This window comes from Camelina sativa, chromosome 5, assembly GCF_000633955.1.
Source record: "Camelina sativa cultivar DH55 chromosome 5, Cs, whole genome shotgun sequence".
Taxonomy (NCBI): domain Eukaryota; kingdom Viridiplantae; phylum Streptophyta; class Magnoliopsida; order Brassicales; family Brassicaceae; genus Camelina; species Camelina sativa.
The window spans coordinates 12,482,141-12,500,281 of record NC_025689.1 but is presented as its reverse complement, the minus strand read 5'-3'; the positions used below and the strand labels follow the sequence as shown (position 1 = coordinate 12,500,281).

Sequence of the window (18,141 nt, the reverse complement as noted above, 5' to 3'; positions counted from 1 at the left end):
TCTCATAATAACTAATAAGTAATAACAATTCATAAAATATATATTAGTGGGTTCCATCGCCAATAGACCACCAAAACAGCGACTCTTCTTCTTTCTTTACATATCTTCACACAACCCTTCTGAGGATTGAAACCAAAGTAACATACTGGTAACATAACATACAAAAACTATATATTATATACAAAAAAAAAAAACTATTTCTTTTTCATAAAAGCGACTACACGGTTTTGATATCTTTGTCGTATAATTCCCATTTCAAGAAAATAATTTTTCACGCTTTGTTTTGTTTATTATAGTTTTCTTGATTTCATCTTCTTGTGTTCTTGTTTTTTTTGGTTATGAATTTTATCGGTTTAGTTTAATTTCGAATTTTTATTAGCTAAACCGGAAACGATGCCGACACCGGTAACCACGGCGAGGCAATGTTTAACTGAAGAAACGGCACGTGCACTAGACGACGCTGTCTCCGTCGCGCGTCGTCGCAGCCACGCTCAAACGACGTCTCTTCACGCCGTTTCGGGTCTCTTAACGATGCCTTCCTCTATCCTCAGAGAAGTTTGTATCTCACGCGCCGCTCACAACACGCCGTACTCGTCACGTCTCCAGTTTCGCGCGCTCGAGCTTTGCGTCGGCGTGTCTCTCGACAGGTTACCTTCTTCTAAGTCTCCGACGGCTGTAGAAGAAGATCCTCCGGTGTCGAACTCTCTCATGGCGGCGATCAAAAGATCTCAGGCGACTCAACGACGTCACCCGGAGACTTATCATCTCCACCAGATACATGCGAACAACAACAACAACACACAAACGACGTCGGTTTTGAAAGTTGAGTTGAAGTATTTTATACTATCCATATTAGACGACCCGATAGTGAGTCGGGTCTTTGGTGAAGCCGGGTTTAGAAGCACCGACATTAAGCTCGACGTGCTTCATCCTCCGGTGACGTCTCAGTTCTCGTCGAGGTTCACGTCGAGATCTCGTGTTCCTCCTCTGTTTCTGTGTAACATACCGGAATCTGATTCGGGTCGGGCTAGATTCGGGTTCCCGTTTGGTGATCTCGACGAGAATTGTAGGAGGATCGGCGAAGTTTTGGGGAGGAGGGCTAAGAAGAATCCGTTACTGGTTGGTGCTTGTGGTGGTGAGGCTCTCAAAACGTTTACTGATTCGATAAACAGAGGAAAGTTTGGTTTTTTACCTCTGGAGATTAGTGGGTTGAGTGTAGTTAGTGTAGAGATTAGTGAAGTTTTGGCTCAAGGGTCGAGGGTCGATGTAAAGGTTGATGATGATTTAGGGAGATTGAAGTCAGGTATGGTTTTGAATCTTGGGGAGTTGAAAGATTTAACCAGTGAGGTTTACTCAGTTGATGTTGTTGACAAGTTTGTGTTGAAGCTCTCTGATTTGTTGAAGCTTCACCGTGAGAAGCTTTGGTTTATCGCAAGTGTGTCGAGTAACGAGACGTATTTGAAGCTGATTGAGAGGTTTCCGGTGATTGATAAAGATTGGAATCTTCATCTTCTTCCTATTACATCTTCGACTCAAGGGGTTTATCCAAAATCCAGGTATTGATTTGATTTGTTTTTTTTGTATCTACTAATGTTGGGAAAGGTTTGAGTTTTTGGACTGAGACAATGATGTTTACATTCAGTTTGATGGGATCGTTTGTACCATTTGGAGGGTTTTTCTCATCAACATCGGATTTTAGAGTACCGTTTAGTAACTCAATGAATCAGAGTTTACCTAGATGTCATCTCTGTAACGAGAAGTATGAGCAAGAAGTGGCTGCCTTTGCCAAGTCTGTGTCAGTGATCGATGATCAGTGTTCGGAGAAGTTACCTTCTTGGTTACGAAATGTGGAGCCTGAACAAGACAAAGGACTTCTCCGAAAGGTGCAGCTTTTATGAGCTTTTATTCTATGTTTGATTGCTACCAAAAACTTGTTTTTATAATGGTTTTAGCTTCTACGACAGTTATCTTGAGAGTATTTGCTTCTTATTCAGTGCAGGCTAAAGATGATCCAAACGCATTAGCCGCTCGGATTCCGGCTCTGCAGAAGAAATGGGACGACATTTGCCAAAGGATCCATCAAACTCCCGCATTTCCTAAACTCAGTTTCCAGCCCGTTAGGCCGCAGTTCCCTCTTCAGCTGGTTCCGTCTAGCCAGACCAAGATGAGTCTTGGAAGCCCAACTGAGAAAACTGTTTGCATGAGGACCACGTCTGAAAGCTTTCAAGGTATGTCTCAAGCGCAGAATTCGCTACACCACCAACCTGGTTTATCAGTAAAAATCTCAAAGCCAAAACAAACCGAGGATCTCACAAGTCGCACGACAACGAACTCGCCTTTGAGCTGTGTTACCACAGATTTAGGGTTGGGAACAATCTACGCATCGAAAAACCAGGATTCAAGCACACCAGTATCGCTTAAAAGGAGAGACCTTGAGGTTGTCAAAGAGAAACCAATGTTGGCGGCTTCAAGATATTGCAAAGATTTCAAGTCTCTGAGGGAACTACTCTCTAGGAAAGTCGGTTTTCAGAACGAAGCCGTGAACGCCATTAGCGAAATCCTTTGTGGATACAGAGATGATGAGTCCAGGAGAAGAAACCATATAGCAACCACAAGTAATGTTTGGCTTGCTCTTCTTGGACCTGATAAAGCCGGGAAGAAGAAAGTAGCATCAGCTCTTGCTGAAGTCTTCTGCGGTGGCCAAGACAACTGCATCTGTGTAGATTTCCAGTCGCAGGACAGTCTTGACGATAGATTCAGAGGGAAGACAGTTGTTGATTACATTGCTGGCCAAGTGGCGAGGCGGGCGGATTCTGTTGTTTTCATTGAAAACGTTGACAAAGCCGAGTTCGTTGATCAGATCAGATTGTCTGATGCTGTGAGAACTGGAAAACTCCGTGATTCACATGGGAGAGAGATTGGTATGAAAAATGTTATAGTTGTTGCTACTGTTTCTGGAACTGATAAAGACAGTGATGATTGTCATGTCGTTGAAGAACGAGTCAGATATACAGAGGAAAGAGTACTCAGTCCAAGAAACTGGAAACTTCAGATACAACTAGCCGACAATGCGTCAAATGTTATCAAGAATGGTCTGAATAAGAGAAGACAGGAGGAGTCAGAAACAGGGGTTACAGAGCTCCGAGCCCTTAAGTCTCAACGTTCGTTTCTTGATCTCAATCTTCCGGTGGATGAGACAGAAGCAAACACAGATGAGGCGTATGCAATGTCTGAGAACACGGAAGCTTGGCTTGATGAATTTGTGGAACAAGTAGACGGGAAAGTGACGTTCAAGCAGATTGACTTTGATGTGTTAGCCAAGAACATAAAAAGGAACGTTCTTTCGCATTTTCATCGGTCCTTTGGACCTGAAACACATCTAGAGATCGAAAACGATGCGATCCTTCAGATTCTACATGCCTTAAGATGGTCATCAGATGAAGAGAGAACGTGTGATCAATGGATGCAAACTGTTCTTGCTCCAAGCTTTGCTGAAGCTAGACAAAAGTATGTATCCGCTACTCCTTTCTCTGTGAAACTTGTCGCCTCTAGAGATTCTCCGACTGAAGAGGAACCTGCCGGAATACAGTTTCCGGCAAGAGTCAAAGTGATATGATAATTATTGCTATAATTTCATCTATATAGATATGGTGATGATAGTTATATAGATTTCCTCAGAGTTTTGTAATCGGCTTGGTTTGAGTTTGTGCTTTGTCACTAAATGTATATTATAGGCTTAAAGCTGAGCTATTAAGTGTGGTACATAGCTTTTGAAGGAGGGCCAAAATTGCCACTGCTTTTGGTTTTAGGCATCTCTCTAAATTTCCACTATTCGATCATTTTTAAGGTTTTCAGTATATTTTGTATAAATATTACTATCAGTTACAGTGTGCTGCATTTGTATTCGTAAAGAGTCCGTTGTGCTACAATGTTACAATTAATAAGAAACTGAGGATAACACAAAACGTCAATTCCAAAAGGGTCTGCTAAGTTTTAGTGTTCATGAATTTTGTACTCTAGTGTGCAAAGTGGATTATGAGATTCCATGATTTAGATGGTGCATGAAACTTTCCACAGATGTTGACAGCATTGTTAAACTCTTTCAGTTTGGAATACTATTTTTGGTGGTTCATGATGTCAAATTAATGGGTTTTTGAAACTTTTACGGTTAATGTCTATGAAATTGACATTATGGATTTGCAGAGTTTTTGATGATTTTGAGTTCCATATTGCGAAACAGACAAACGATTGGAGAGAAGGCCCGTAGCCATTTTTTGGTCTAAAACTCAATCTTTACTCTTTTTAGGATTTGCTAGTTTGCTTGTTTATATCTTTTTTGGCAAACAAATAGAAGTCTTTGTAGCCTTTTGTCGGACAATAGCTATAAACTACATCAATTTTGTAACATTTTATATAAAATGACGTAAAGTAATAACAAAGCTTGAGACTGGAGAGATATCAAAACAAAACGTTGTCTTAGATAAGAATAACAAACAAAATATAGGAATACCAACCAAAAACTACACTAGGTTATAATACCCACAAAAACTTCATACTAGTTTATAATGAATCATGTGAGTATGGAATTATCTGAAATTACCCTATACAGTACTTTGCCCAAATATGAGAACAAATTCTATAACTGGTGGTCTGGTGCCTCGTGGCTGGTGGTGTAAACAATGTTCTTTACTTCATTTGTTTTCATTGGAGATATGCATTTAAGAGGCTTTAGATATTACTACTATATTCTTGGGCCGTAAAGTAGTAGTAGGCCTATTAAGTAAAAAAGCGACAACTCCGTGACACACATTGTCGTTATGACAGGGACCACAAACGGCGTGCATTTTGTCGTACTTTCAGTGGAACTGTCTTTTTCTTTTCAGTTTACTTTTGTCTGAAACAAATACTACTACTACTATTCAAATCTTTTTCATGTTAACTAAAAAAAGCGAAAAAAAAAAAAGAAAGAACAAAACTTTACGTCTTGTAATGTAAATACATTTATAAAAAGAAAAAAAAAAGAAAAAAAAAAGTTTCACGAGTACACTTTTTTTAACTTAAAAACAACAACAAAATTAAAAAAAGGGGGACTTGCTGGTTTATTCCTAATAGAGCTAAACAAAGGAAGAGATTTAATTGATTTTAGACTTGTCAGAAGCGTAAACGTAGAGATCTGGATCTGTCTCGTAGAAGACAATATCACCAGTGTCACTGACGTAATGATCTTTCTTAATACTTGCGACCAAACTCTCCACCAAGTGGATCGGTATTGCTCCTGACGTTTGTGGTTCTCTGTAGTATCTTCCCAACACATGTTTAGCTGCTTTTGTCTGTCAATCATTCAAATAAAACAAATCACTAATTTAATTAATCACCCCTCCCTTTTATTATTAGGATTAGAACTAATCTCAGTAAAAATAAAAAAATGATCCACTCACGGCATCGACCAAGTGATAGTGAGGGATCTGTGGGAAGAGATGATGGATCACGTGAGTTCCAATGTCGTGATGAATGTTGTTGAAGATTCCGTAATCTCTATCAATAGTTGTTAGTCCTCCACGTAGATAACTCCATTCCTATATTTTTCAAACAAATCAATTACTCCATTCCTATATAACATTGCTAATATTTCTAGAGATTTTTGTTTTCTTACAAACATAAATATAGTTGAATTTTTTAAAAAAATTACCTTGCCTCTGTACCAAGGCAACTTCTCATCGTGACCATGGTGATGTAAATACGTGACAGCGTCCAACCACATCACAAAGATCTGAAAAAAACAAATAAATCCAAAATTTATGTCAAAAACATGTATATCATAAAATTGCTCACACAGTATAAAGTTATGAAATAACTTACGATGTACGGCACACCATAGACTTTAAGAACGGAGAGTGGACCGAAGATGAATGATAGAGCAATAAGAGTGACAAACATTATGGACCAACAAGTAGTTGAAGTTGCAATAAGCTTTCTCTCGCTTGGAGCAAATAAACTACTGTATGGGTTAAAATGTGATCCTTCCTTTCCAGGACTTCTGTAGCACTGTCAAAATAAAAATCCAATATCAACTTTTATTACTTTAAAAAATCTAAAAAATCAATTATTGTGCAAGACTAGGATTTAAAAATACTTACCAGATAGAGAGGATAAGCAAGCATGGGGAGAGGGACAGTGTATCTCAGCATCCGAGTACTGTGGGGCAAGTTCTTGTACACCCTTTCTGGTAACTGAAATGTTTTGATTAAAATGACTGTTATTAATTTATACACTCGTATAAATTTACATTATGGTTTTAATCGTTATCATTATACAGCGCATGTGCATTCTAATTTTTCTAAAAAAAAATTAGTATTTTTTTCAAGATCTAGACAAAATATTACGAAAACGCCAAGAAGAGAAAAAAATGAAAAAGAAAAGTATTCGCACTTCGAGGAGAATCGTCCTATGCGAAGGACCCGAATATAAGTGGTCCACTATTAAAGTTATATATTATTAGTAGTATTATATGTTGACAGAGTTGATCCTTCTATAAACCACAAAAAAAAAAATCAATTACTGATTCAACAAACGACACTTGAAAATAAAATAAAACTGACCAAGTGGTTGTTGTTAGGATTCAACTTGCCTAAACTAAATCTATTAACTAAAACATAATAAAATAAAATTAAAACATATCCTAGGAGTTAGCTAGCATATAAAAATTCGAATATAGGAAAGAAAAAAAGACAAGAGTAGACAGATGAGAGAAGGAAAGATTACCGGAACCCATGACTCGTCGTTTTCAACATGGCCATGGTTCTGGTGGTGTGTCCGGTGGCTTATTCTCCTACAACCCAATTGTATAAATTCACAAAAAATTAGTTTTTGTTAAGTTCTATAAACAAAAGTATACACAAGTCTTTGTGGCAGATTCTAACAATCTTCAAAATTTATAACTAGGAGGGGGTAAGTAACAAACAAACAGTACTATAATGTTTCTTATAATGATGCATACAAATCTACTTTTTAAAGATACCAGCCGATGGATACATTTAGGACATCAATCTCAATCTAAAAAAAAAAACACATTTTCACAAAATTAATGTTAATTAGACAAAGGTACATCAATTTCTTCATGTTCAGGTTGGCTAACGGGCCATAAATTGGCCCACAACATTTAATAAAAGTTTGGATGCCCTCTTTTTTTGGTTGGTTACTAAAAGATTTGATGCTTTTGGAGTGGAAAAATCAAAAGCCACCTCATATAGTCACATGCTTTATTTTCTAATCACAAAATTTGCAATACATCCCAAAAAAAAATATCCGATTGAAATGAAGGTTATCAGATTAAATTCCTAACATGCACCAAATACACCAAAAATAACAACGTAAACAGTAAAAAATAATAGTAATAAGAGAAAAGAATAAAAGTAAATAACTTACCAACCATGGTAAGGAACGAGGATGAAGGAATGAAGAATGTGACCAACCACACTATTCAGCAGAGGAATGTCTGAGAAACTCCCATGTCCACTGTGTCATTATTTTTTCACATTCAATTTCACATCAATATTTCATTAAACACACATACATCTTATAATATATACTGCAAAAATATTAATATTTGTCCATGTTTTCATAATATAAAACGCCTCAAGAAAGGTTAGAAAATATATCTATATATGACGTGTATAAATCTCGAAAGTACATTGGTACATTATATTAATAATTCAATAGTTCCATGAACAATTAAAAAAAAAACCCCGTAGATCTAAAAGAAACAATAGTAATTTGTGAAAGTTCGAACGTAGATCCATGAAATGCGGTATTATTAATAATAATAGAAAAGTCTTTAGATATTTTGTTACGAGTCTTACGACTAACCATCATAGTGGAACGTTATTGAAAAATAAAAAAAAAATCTAAAAACAGAAATCTTGGATCCTCTTTTTCTGTTTTTTAACAAATCAAAGTAACCTCAAAAGAACAAATATTGAAGTTAGCGACAATACTTCATCGAACGTGCAAATTCAAAGTATAATTTAAGAATTCAATGCAATTAAAAAAGCAAAAACTAAATTGAAAAATTAAATTAATTAAATTAAATTATTTAAAAACGTAAGATTAGTAAAAAAAAATTACCAGTCGTGGCCGAGGACGAAGATGGCCCAGAAAAGGGTGCCTTGAGCGGCCCAATAAAGAGGCCAAAGGAACCAGCTGTTAAAATACACGGCGGCGACGGCAAGAGCAGCGACGGCGCAAATGTCTCTGACGACGTAACTCATTGATCTCAAAGGACTCTTAACCCAACAGTGTTTTGGTATTGCCGCCCTTATATCACCGATCTTGAACGGAGGCTGTGCACTCGGATCAAACCCTTCTCCTTTCTTCTTCTGGTCTCCGGCGCCGGGATCTCCGTTCACATTGCTACGTTTGTCCATAGCAACAACCATCTCCGGAGAAAGAGAGAAAGAGAGAGAAAGAGAAATGGGCTCTCAGTGAAAGAAAGAAAAAATGTGGTGAGAAGAAGAAAGGGTTTGATGAATTTTTTTGGGGTTTGTGTGATTTGTTTATATAAAGGGAGAAAATGAGAGAATAACTCCAATTTTTTTTTTAATGTTTATTTATTTATTTTATTTAAAAGGATAAAAAGGGTAATTTTGCTGTTTTTTGGTTTTTTAACAAGAACAAAACTTTACCATTTCTTCAAAATTCGTGTAAGTTTGAAAATATATATTTCTCATGATTTATTTCTTTGTATAAGTGGTAATTCTGAAAGGAAGGTGAATATTTTTCCTTGCACGTACCAAAGTATACCAAGTAAATTATATTCATTTCTTGACCATTTTTATGCACCGAAACTGACAAGACAACGAGTATAATATTTCTTATACTGAAACACTATATAGGAGAAAACTAATTTATAAACAAAAAAAAAAAAAAAACACTATATGCTGTAATGTAAAATGGACAACAAATAGTTTAAAAAAAAAAAAGGAAAATATCTTAAAATTAGTGGCTAGTATTAATACATAGTAGTGAAAATTAGGTCGGTGATTAATTCGAGGAATAATTAAAATGTAATTGACACATCAGTACATTGATTTATTTGACCAAAAAATAAAGAGGTCTGTAGCTGTTTCAACTTCCAATTAGTTTTAAATCACTTCAATAGTTCAACATCACCGATTTTTACCGTTTCCGATTTATACAATTAAGTGGTGGATTTTTTTTTTTTTTTGGTTCATCACATTAATTACAACAACATGATGAGTCCCTAATTATTATTTGTAGGCAGAGCACTTGATGCGGATTAAAAACAACACAACTCGAACAAATTGTGTAGTCAATGAAGATAGATTTTCCTAGGTTTCATCTTTCATGAAGATATCACAACATTTTCCTATGTTTCATGAAGATAGATTTTTAAGCTTATACACACATGGTGGTCAAAGTTACGTTGCAAAACATAATGTACTCTCTTTTTCAAAAAAAAAAAAACATAATGTACTCTTATATATTCTAAAATTAAATATAGTTGTTTTATCTCTAATTATAACAAGGATAAAAATAAAAATGTTAATGCCTAGAAAATAGTATAAAATATTTTCTGATATTTTTTTTTGGAAAACTAAAAAGAATTATATTTATGAAATATAGAGAGTATTAGAAAATATGAAATTTTTTTATAAAGACTTAAAAATATTTTGGATAGTATAAACCAAATTATATGGTTTACATCCTCGGACATTAGTCGGAAAACATTCTAAACTCAAATATACAGTTCGGTGACTCTTCTGAAAGAAATCCACGTTGTAATATTGCGGTGTGTTTCTAACGATGGATCAGCCCATGGATTTATTAAAACGAAAAAGAGACCAGAAAAATAAAAATAGTGAACTTGTTTTCATAACAAAATACACTGTTATCAATTTCCTTCGTCCTCATAATTCAAAGCTTGAATCATTACATTTATGGTTAGTAGAGAGGAGGTTTGACAAAAAAAATGGTTAGTAGAGGAGAGACATTGAATTTGTACAGCAAATCCTCTACCTCTTCTTTTCTCTTAACTGTTTTTCAAGCACACATTTACGATTTACGCCTTAATTATTTTATACATATTTTGACTACAACAATTCACTATATATGCAATTAATTACTTGCAACAACTTTTCTTTATTTGGAAAAAAACATATTCACATGAATATCGACCTTCTGTATGACTGGAGTTGGCAACCTAAACGTAACACGTTTATAGTAATCAGAAACATAGGAAAGACTTTAGTCAGTCATATCATAGCCAAGGCTCACCTCACCTATAACTCTTTGTGGTAATTACTTATAAGGCCGGCCGGTTAGTTGATAGACTGACTATATATTATGTGTTTCTTGTTAATTATAGTTATAGAAATATCTGAGTGTCCGTTATTATTCTGGTACAATCATAACTCTTTGTGGTAATTGTTTGTGAATATTCGATTGACTTCAATTCACATATATTTTAAACATTTTTTTTTGAAAATATTATAATATTTCATAGTATTTGTAAAATCGATTAATAAAGATGCAGCCAATGAAATTAGTATTCGACCAAGTGGAGCGCTCCTTTGTAGATTCTCTTATCTTCTAAGGTAAAAAGAATCTTTAGACACAAAGCTGAACACTATGCCTCAATGTTCCGTTAGTTTCACCTCTCAAGAACACTAAGCTGAACACTATGCCTCCATCTTGTTTCTTTTACTATTTTGGTCTTTTTTTCTTTTTCTTTTTCGACCAAACACTATTTAGAAAATAACTATTTTGGTCTTTTTATCTTGGCATTTAAGCATTATTGGGAATTTTAATTTACAAGCATTTGGTTTTTCTAAGGTATTTTTAGAGTAAAACCCATAAGAAGAGAACAAAAATAGGAGGAATAACAAGCATAGCTATAGCCTATATGACTGATTAAACTCTACTGCAGAGCAATCCAAATATTTATCAAATTGATGGTGTAAAAACCCCCATGCAGCCGACTGAGTGGGTTTGCACGACATCAATGGGTTTGAAGTACAGAAACTCTAAGGAAACTGACGAGGTTCATATGGAGCTCAAAATGCAATGACTATCAGTCTATCACACATCAAACATAAGGGTAATCTTGAACCTACTTTTCATGATCTGACCCGGATCAAAATCAAATCGACCCACTCCATTATATATATATATATATATATATATATATATATATATATATTCTGGTATCAATTTTAAGTTCCATTTGATATTTGCTATATCTAAGCACATTAAATCCTTTCATATGGGGTTTTCCAATTTTTGTGAAGTGAACCAAAAGGAAAACGAAAGGTTATATACGATGATATGAGTGTGTCTGTGTGTGTGTGTGTGTTATAGACATGAGCGTGCACGTGACAGTTCTAGCTATCAAACAAATGTTTACTACTGTGGGCTACTTGCTACGTACTATTTCTACTTTATTATATATGTGTTGAGATATGAGAATAATTGAGAATAAACCCCAAAACGCAAAGAGAAGTATGTGTTTGTTATTTAGCAGACGCACATGGCGTGGAGGACAACCTTCGATTTCCTCGTGATTTCCGAAAGGCCATATTTTTCTATTATATACAGTTCGAAAACTATTAATGAATAAATCATTATATATCTCAGCCATTATTTGAACAAAACATGGAGTATATAACCTAACCTTTCAGTATGTACACATACACATTAGTTAATTCAGTTATGATTTGTAAGTCCGTTGATGTGATAATGAATGAAATGAAATATAATTACATATTTCTCGAGATGATTTTTGGTTTTTTTTTAAATTTTAAAACAGAAAGAAAAGTACAATCATTTTTTTTTTGTGCATTGTTGTTGGTGATTTTACAATAGTATATTCTAAGGTATCATCATTTTAGTATATTACCTAATCGAAATCATTTTAGGTACAAGACTATCTTTAACTAAACAAATAAAGTACTCACTTATGCATTCGCACATGACTCGTAATATAGTATCCATTTTCTGTTGTATGAAAATATATACGTAAGAATATAATAAAGATTTAGATTTCAAACACGGCTTATGATATTTTTTTGCCAACTATGATTAATATTATAATTCGTATATTTCTCAATCTAAGCACGTACAACGGCAAACTTGGCTTACCAATACCATACACGTCTCTACGTGTTTATACATGTTATACTATTTGGATTATAACCATCCGTATTTCATGAAAAGTCGTGTACGTATTAAGGAATCATTTCGTAGACGCTCACTACTATAATACCCAAGTTAAAAAGTTATGTTCTTAAGAAAAACCATATATTAATACGTTAACTACCAAAAATAATATGGAAGGGTTGGCCGGAGGAATATGCTTCCCGGTTTTGTATAATTATATAGTAACAAATAATAGCTTTTGTCTTAAACCGATATATAAATAACGTGCGGGTTATAAGATTAAACAGAAACTAACGCGTTACGTATAAAAACTCAATTAAAAGATTAACCAATTCTAAGATATTGGTGAAACCTTTGTTCATTACTAAAATTTTCCCCGTTACCGAATTATTTTGGATACTCAACCTATTGTAAAAGGCATAAAAACACAACCGTTGATTGAGATTTGAGACCAAAAAATATATAGAGAAGTGAAAAATAATACCAAGTGTTGCGGGAATGGAGTGGGTATAGAACACGTCGTAAAGAAATGATGTCTTTTCGTGCATCAAACATGCACCTCGCATTTTTTTTTTGTAAACAACCCCACAACACTTTCTCTCTTCAATTCAAAAATTTCTCATTTTTTAATATTCTTTCTTGTACTATCCGATAAAAAAAAATTATTCGAGAAGATGCGCACATATTTGCATTGCAAGTTTGCAACATGGTTATATTCGAATTACTAGGTAGAGATGTTATATAGATCATTTAACTGATAAGAATTATAAGTTTTCATACATGCTAAATTCATTAAACGACCAACACACAAAAAACCTACGTTTTACACAGTATGCAATTCACGTGGCTCATGCAAGGTCACAAAGCACAAGGATCTAGTGCATGACGACGCCTGCCAAAACAAAGATTTCATGTACTGCATGAACCTCACGACAACGTTTTGAGTCATCACCAGAAGCACCAGAAGATGGACTGTGGACCACAATCTAACTAGTGGTGCAAGCATCTCTTACACTGAACCGTAGAGTACACTTGTTCAGGTCATGTGATTGATCATAGGTAAGAATGTTCGGATTCCTAGCCTTTGAGACCATTTAATCTAGGCCCATATGTCACAAATGAGTTGTACTACTAATTATCATAACTAATCATAAACTAAAGTCTTATTTAACGTCTCTTTATTTACCAATTTCCAATTCTACATCTTCATACTAATGACCCGATCTGCAGTTTGTATTATTCAGTTGTATGCAAGACCCACTAACACTCTTAGGTTGTTCGGTTATATACTTATATCATCCCAAAGATCTTTAAAAATCTCAAAACTGAAAGATAAGACGTACGTTAAAAAGGTAGATTGATCTTCTTTCGTACTCAATATAACCAACAGAATGGTCCATCAATTATCATCAACCTTGCTTGATTTTTCGTATGGACCCATTCCCAAAACGAATTTTCTTTTTCTTTCTAAAACGTGTGATGTGAGAATTTTTGGGTTTTTCTTAACTCGCCGAAATGTCATTTGCATGAATGACCCCTCCTTTGAGTACGAACGCATTAGTAGCATTCATTGAAGCTAGTACTAGTTTCCTCCATGACGAAAAGTTCTAAATATCTAGCTAGTTTGTGGTTTTTATGCCACGTTATAAAATGACTTTTACAAAGTTACTTGATAATTGTTGAATATACGGTACACATATCGCACTCTCCCTATACAATTATTGCTTGTAAACGCGCACCACACTAGATAGATGTTAAACGAAAAAGGCGCAATAGACCAATTTAATTTCCATATAGTATCAGAAAGACTTATATAGAAAAGTCAAAGTCTGTTGTTCAAAAAAAAAAAAAAGAGTCATTGACAGAATCTATGTGAGTACAATAAAACACGTACCTAGGTATACATAAAACAGTTAACTGTTTTTTATAATTCGTTCTTTTATATAAAAATACAAAACACAAAGAAGAAAAACGGTTAAAGATCACGATCTATCATGTACGCATACGTCTCTTCAACTTCACAAAGTACAAAGCACGCGTATGGGTGGTTTAGTATCTTACAAAGCATAATTTTCAAAGATACTATTACTCTATTAGCCGGAAATCAAGCTACTTGTTGGTAAAAAAGAAGGAAATTAAAACCTCATGATTAGTTAAATGTTAGTGTCAAAACCCTTAAGATGTATAAAAGGTTTCTTATTCATAACGTTGCACAAAGTGTGCCTTATATAGTAGATACAATATTTAACCTAAGGATGGAAACATAAATACCAAACTCTACAAGACTATATAGTATTTACATAATAGAATCCTGGCTCGTAATACCCCCCTTAAGGTGGAGTGTGCAGGTCCCGAATACCCACCTTAAGCTTAAAATCATCAAACTCTTTACGACCAAGAGCCTTAGTGAGAATATCAGCCAACTGAACCTTAGTCGAAACATGTTGCGGAGCAATGACACCACGCACAATCTCATCACGAATGAAATGACAATCTGATTCGATATGCTTCGTCCGCTCATGGAAAACCGGGTTCTTACTCAGATGGATAGCCGATTCATTATCACAATATAGAGAAACCGGAGCTGAACAATCAACACCCATGGAAACAAGAACCTCGCGCAACCAGAGAAGCTCACAAACCGTTTTGGCCATAGCACGGTATTCAGCCTCACACGAGGAACGAGAAACCACATCTTGCTTCCGTGTCTTCCAAGATACCGGAGAACCACCAAGTTGAATAAACCAAGCAGTGAGAGAACGTCGTGTTAAGGGACAACCGTTATGATCAGCGTCACACCAAGCCGTAAGACGAAGATCAGTGCCAGAACGGAGAAGAATACCTTGACCCGGATTGGACTTGAGATAACAAACTACCCGACATGCCGCCTCCCAATGTTCCACCCTCGGAGCATGCATAAATTGAGACAACAAATGAATAGCATACGAGAGATCCGGCCGAGTAACCCCAAGGTATATAAGACGACCAACCAAACGACGATAACGAAACGGATCAGGAAGCAATGCACCCGTAGCCGTAGCCAAACGATGATTCTGTTCAATAGGATGAGAGACAGGCTGCGCCCCAAGCAACCCAGTATCTGAAATGATGTCAAGTGTATACTTACGTTGAGATAAATACATACCAGTAGTGTTCCGAGCCACTTCGATGCCCAAAAAATATTTAGAGATTCCCAGATCCTTCGTACAAAAACAAGAGCTCAAATACGTCTTAAAAGCAGCAATAACCGCAGGAGAGTTCCCAGTAACGATAAGATCATCAACATAGACTAGCACATGAATCCGCCGAGTGTCATCAGCATAGGTGAACAATGAATAGTCTTTCAAACTCTGCGTGAAGCCATATTCCTTAAGAGAGGTGGAGAGCTTCGAAAACCAACATCTTGGCGCCTGCTTAAGCCCATAAAGAGACTTATGTAAACGACAAACCTGTGTCTTATCATCAGTCCGGAAACCCGGAGGAAAACGAATGAAAACTTCCTCTTCTAAGTCACCATGTAAGAAATCATTGTGAACGTCCATTTGATGAACCTCCCAATCCCGAGCCACCGCAACTTCCAAGAAAGAACGCACAGTAGTCATTTTACAAACAGGAGCAAACGTTTCTGTATAGTCAAGCCCCTCGGTCTGGTTGTTGCCAAGAACCACTAACCGAGCCTTGTAGCGCTCAAGAGTGCCATCGGATCGATATTTTAACGTAGAAACCCATTTACACCCAAGAGCTTTCTTACCCGGAGGTAATGTCTCTGTCGTCCATGTGCCTTGGTCCTCAAGAGAGGTAATTTCACTACGCACAGCTTCACGCCAGTTCTCATCTTCCATAGCCTCAACAAACGTCCTAGGTATCGTACCGGACGTGATCGCAGCAAGAAACGCGCGATGGTGATCCGAAAATTGAGAGCAGTCGACATAGGAGTCGATAGGGTACCAACAAGTTTCAACAAAATCCCCATCGGACGCCGCATGAGTCGTATTAGTCACATAGTCATGAAGGCGTGTAGACTTAAACTTTTGGCGACAACCTTTTCCCATAGGCTCAGATGTGTCGTGAGTAGACGAATCCAAGACATCAGAGATACGACCGAAGAATCTCCCGAAACAACAACTCGTGTCGGAGAAGAAACAAGAGGTTCCGTGGTCAAAGGAGTCGCAGCCGACAAAACCTCACTGGAGGAGGGAACCAAATCCAAAGTAAGGAACTCATCATCATCAATAATAGGAGACGGTATAGTCGGAGCCGGAGCAGTCGGAGAATCCGAGCGAGTATGAGCAAATGGAAACTCCTGTTCGAGAAAAACAACGTCACGAGATACAGAAACTACACCTGTATCAAGATTGTACACTTTCCAACCCTTTTTCCCAAAAAGATAACCGAGAAACACGGACCGGGTACTGCGAGAAGCAAATTTATCCCCACCGTGTTTCTGGTTATGAACGTAACACAAACAACCGAAAATACGAAGATGATTCATCGGAGGTGGTCGGTTATAAAGTATTTCAAATGGAGTCTTGCCATGGAGCACTGTCGTGGGCGTCCGATTGATTAAGTAGCCAGCGGTTAGAACACAATAACTCCAGAATTCAACCGGAACAAGAGCATGAAACCGTAAGGCTCTGGCTACATTCAAGATGTGACGATGTTTACGCTCCACACGTCCGTTTTGTTGAGGAGTTCCAACACAAGAAGTTTCATGGAGAATACCTTTCTCGCGAAAGAAACCGCTAAGACTTAAAAACTCAGACCCATTATCGCTTCTCACTGTCTTAACCTTGCGGTCGAACTGTCTTTCCACCAAAGAAACAAACTCACGTAGAGTCGAAGCAGTTTGAGATTTTGATGGCAGCAAATATATCCATACAGCACGCGAGAAATCGTCAACAATTGTCAAAAAAAACCGTGAACCACAGATTGCTGTAGTCCTATAAGGACCCCATATGTCGCAATGAATCAACTCAAAAACTTCAGAAGTTTTATTAATGCTCAAAGGAAAAGAATCACGTGTTTGTTTTGAACGAATACAGACGTCACATGTTTTTGAATCAAAACCGCTACTACTAGAATTTGAAAAAGACAACATCTCCATAGTTGTAGAAGAAGGATGTCCAAGGCGATCATGCCACACCTCCTTGGGTTGTTGCTCCAAAGCTTGTGTCAAAGCTGCTTCAGCCATCCCTCGAAAGAAATATAACCCATTCTGCTGTTCACCTGCGCCAATCACCGTCCGTGTGATGCAGTCCTGAACAATACAAAGCTGATCAGATATCTGGAAATGACATTGTCGATCTCGAGTCAGTTGAGAGACCGAGATAAGGTGGCAGTGCAAGCCATCGACAAAGAATACGTTTATCAAAGTGAGATGGGAACCGAGAGAGACCATCCCGCGTTTAGTAGAAACCGTAAACCGGCCATCAGGGAGTTTTATAAACATAGGAGCCATATCACAAACATTCGTTAAGAAATCAATGCTTCCCGTCATGTGGTTAGAAGCCCCAGTGTCAATAATCCAAGACTCAATAAAAAACTTACCAGCAAGAGGATCATGAGTACCAACAGACCGTGCATTAAGCATATCCTTCAGCTTGATCCAATCTTGATCACTTAACCCGCTAAAACCAACACGATCAGCATCGGTGATATTGGTATGTCCGAGAGACACCGAAGCCGCAACATGTTGAACATGTGTGGGTTCAACAGACTTGGAAGGAATAACCGAGACACGACGATCACTGCTTGAACCACCCGGACCAGCCTGTGAAGTAGTAGGGAGTTTGGAACGAGGGCGATCGCCCCACCACCAAGGATAACCGATCTTACGAAAACAGTGATCCGCCAAATGACCTTTCCTTCCGCAGCCCGTACACACAGCCGAAGGATCTCGTAGTGGAGGAGATGAATAAGTACGCGGAGCCACACGAACCGCGAAACTAGCCCCCTCATTCCGTTCTT

At 36.9% G+C, this 18,141-nt stretch overlaps 2 protein-coding genes across 3 annotated transcripts; one reads left to right on the top strand and one right to left on the bottom strand.

Annotated features, from left to right (window-relative positions):
• LOC104786677 (protein SMAX1-LIKE 7) lies at positions 1-3,911 on the top strand. Its single transcript, XM_010512123.2, has 3 exons — positions 1-1,556; positions 1,643-1,883; positions 2,000-3,911. Exons 1-3 carry the CDS (start codon positions 394-396, stop codon positions 3,614-3,616), a joined length of 3,021 nt encoding a protein of 1,006 aa, XP_010510425.1. The 5' UTR covers positions 1-393; the 3' UTR covers positions 3,617-3,911.
• On the bottom strand, positions 5,073-8,513 carry LOC104786676 (acyl-lipid omega-3 desaturase (cytochrome b5), endoplasmic reticulum). Of its 2 annotated transcripts, XM_010512121.2 has the most exons (8): positions 8,125-8,513; positions 7,426-7,515; positions 6,763-6,829; positions 6,138-6,230; positions 5,860-6,045; positions 5,690-5,770; positions 5,439-5,576; positions 5,073-5,330 (listed from the first exon to the last, which is right to left on the bottom strand). In XM_010512121.2, the coding sequence occupies exons 1-8, from the start codon at positions 8,433-8,435 to the stop codon at positions 5,133-5,135; spliced, it is 1,164 nt and encodes a 387-aa protein (XP_010510423.1). In that variant the 5' UTR covers positions 8,436-8,513; the 3' UTR covers positions 5,073-5,132. The 2 variants fall into 2 exon arrangements, with proteins under 2 accessions (XP_010510423.1, XP_010510424.1); XM_010512122.2 differs by lacking the exons at positions 5,073-5,330; positions 5,439-5,576 and adding an exon at positions 5,580-5,609.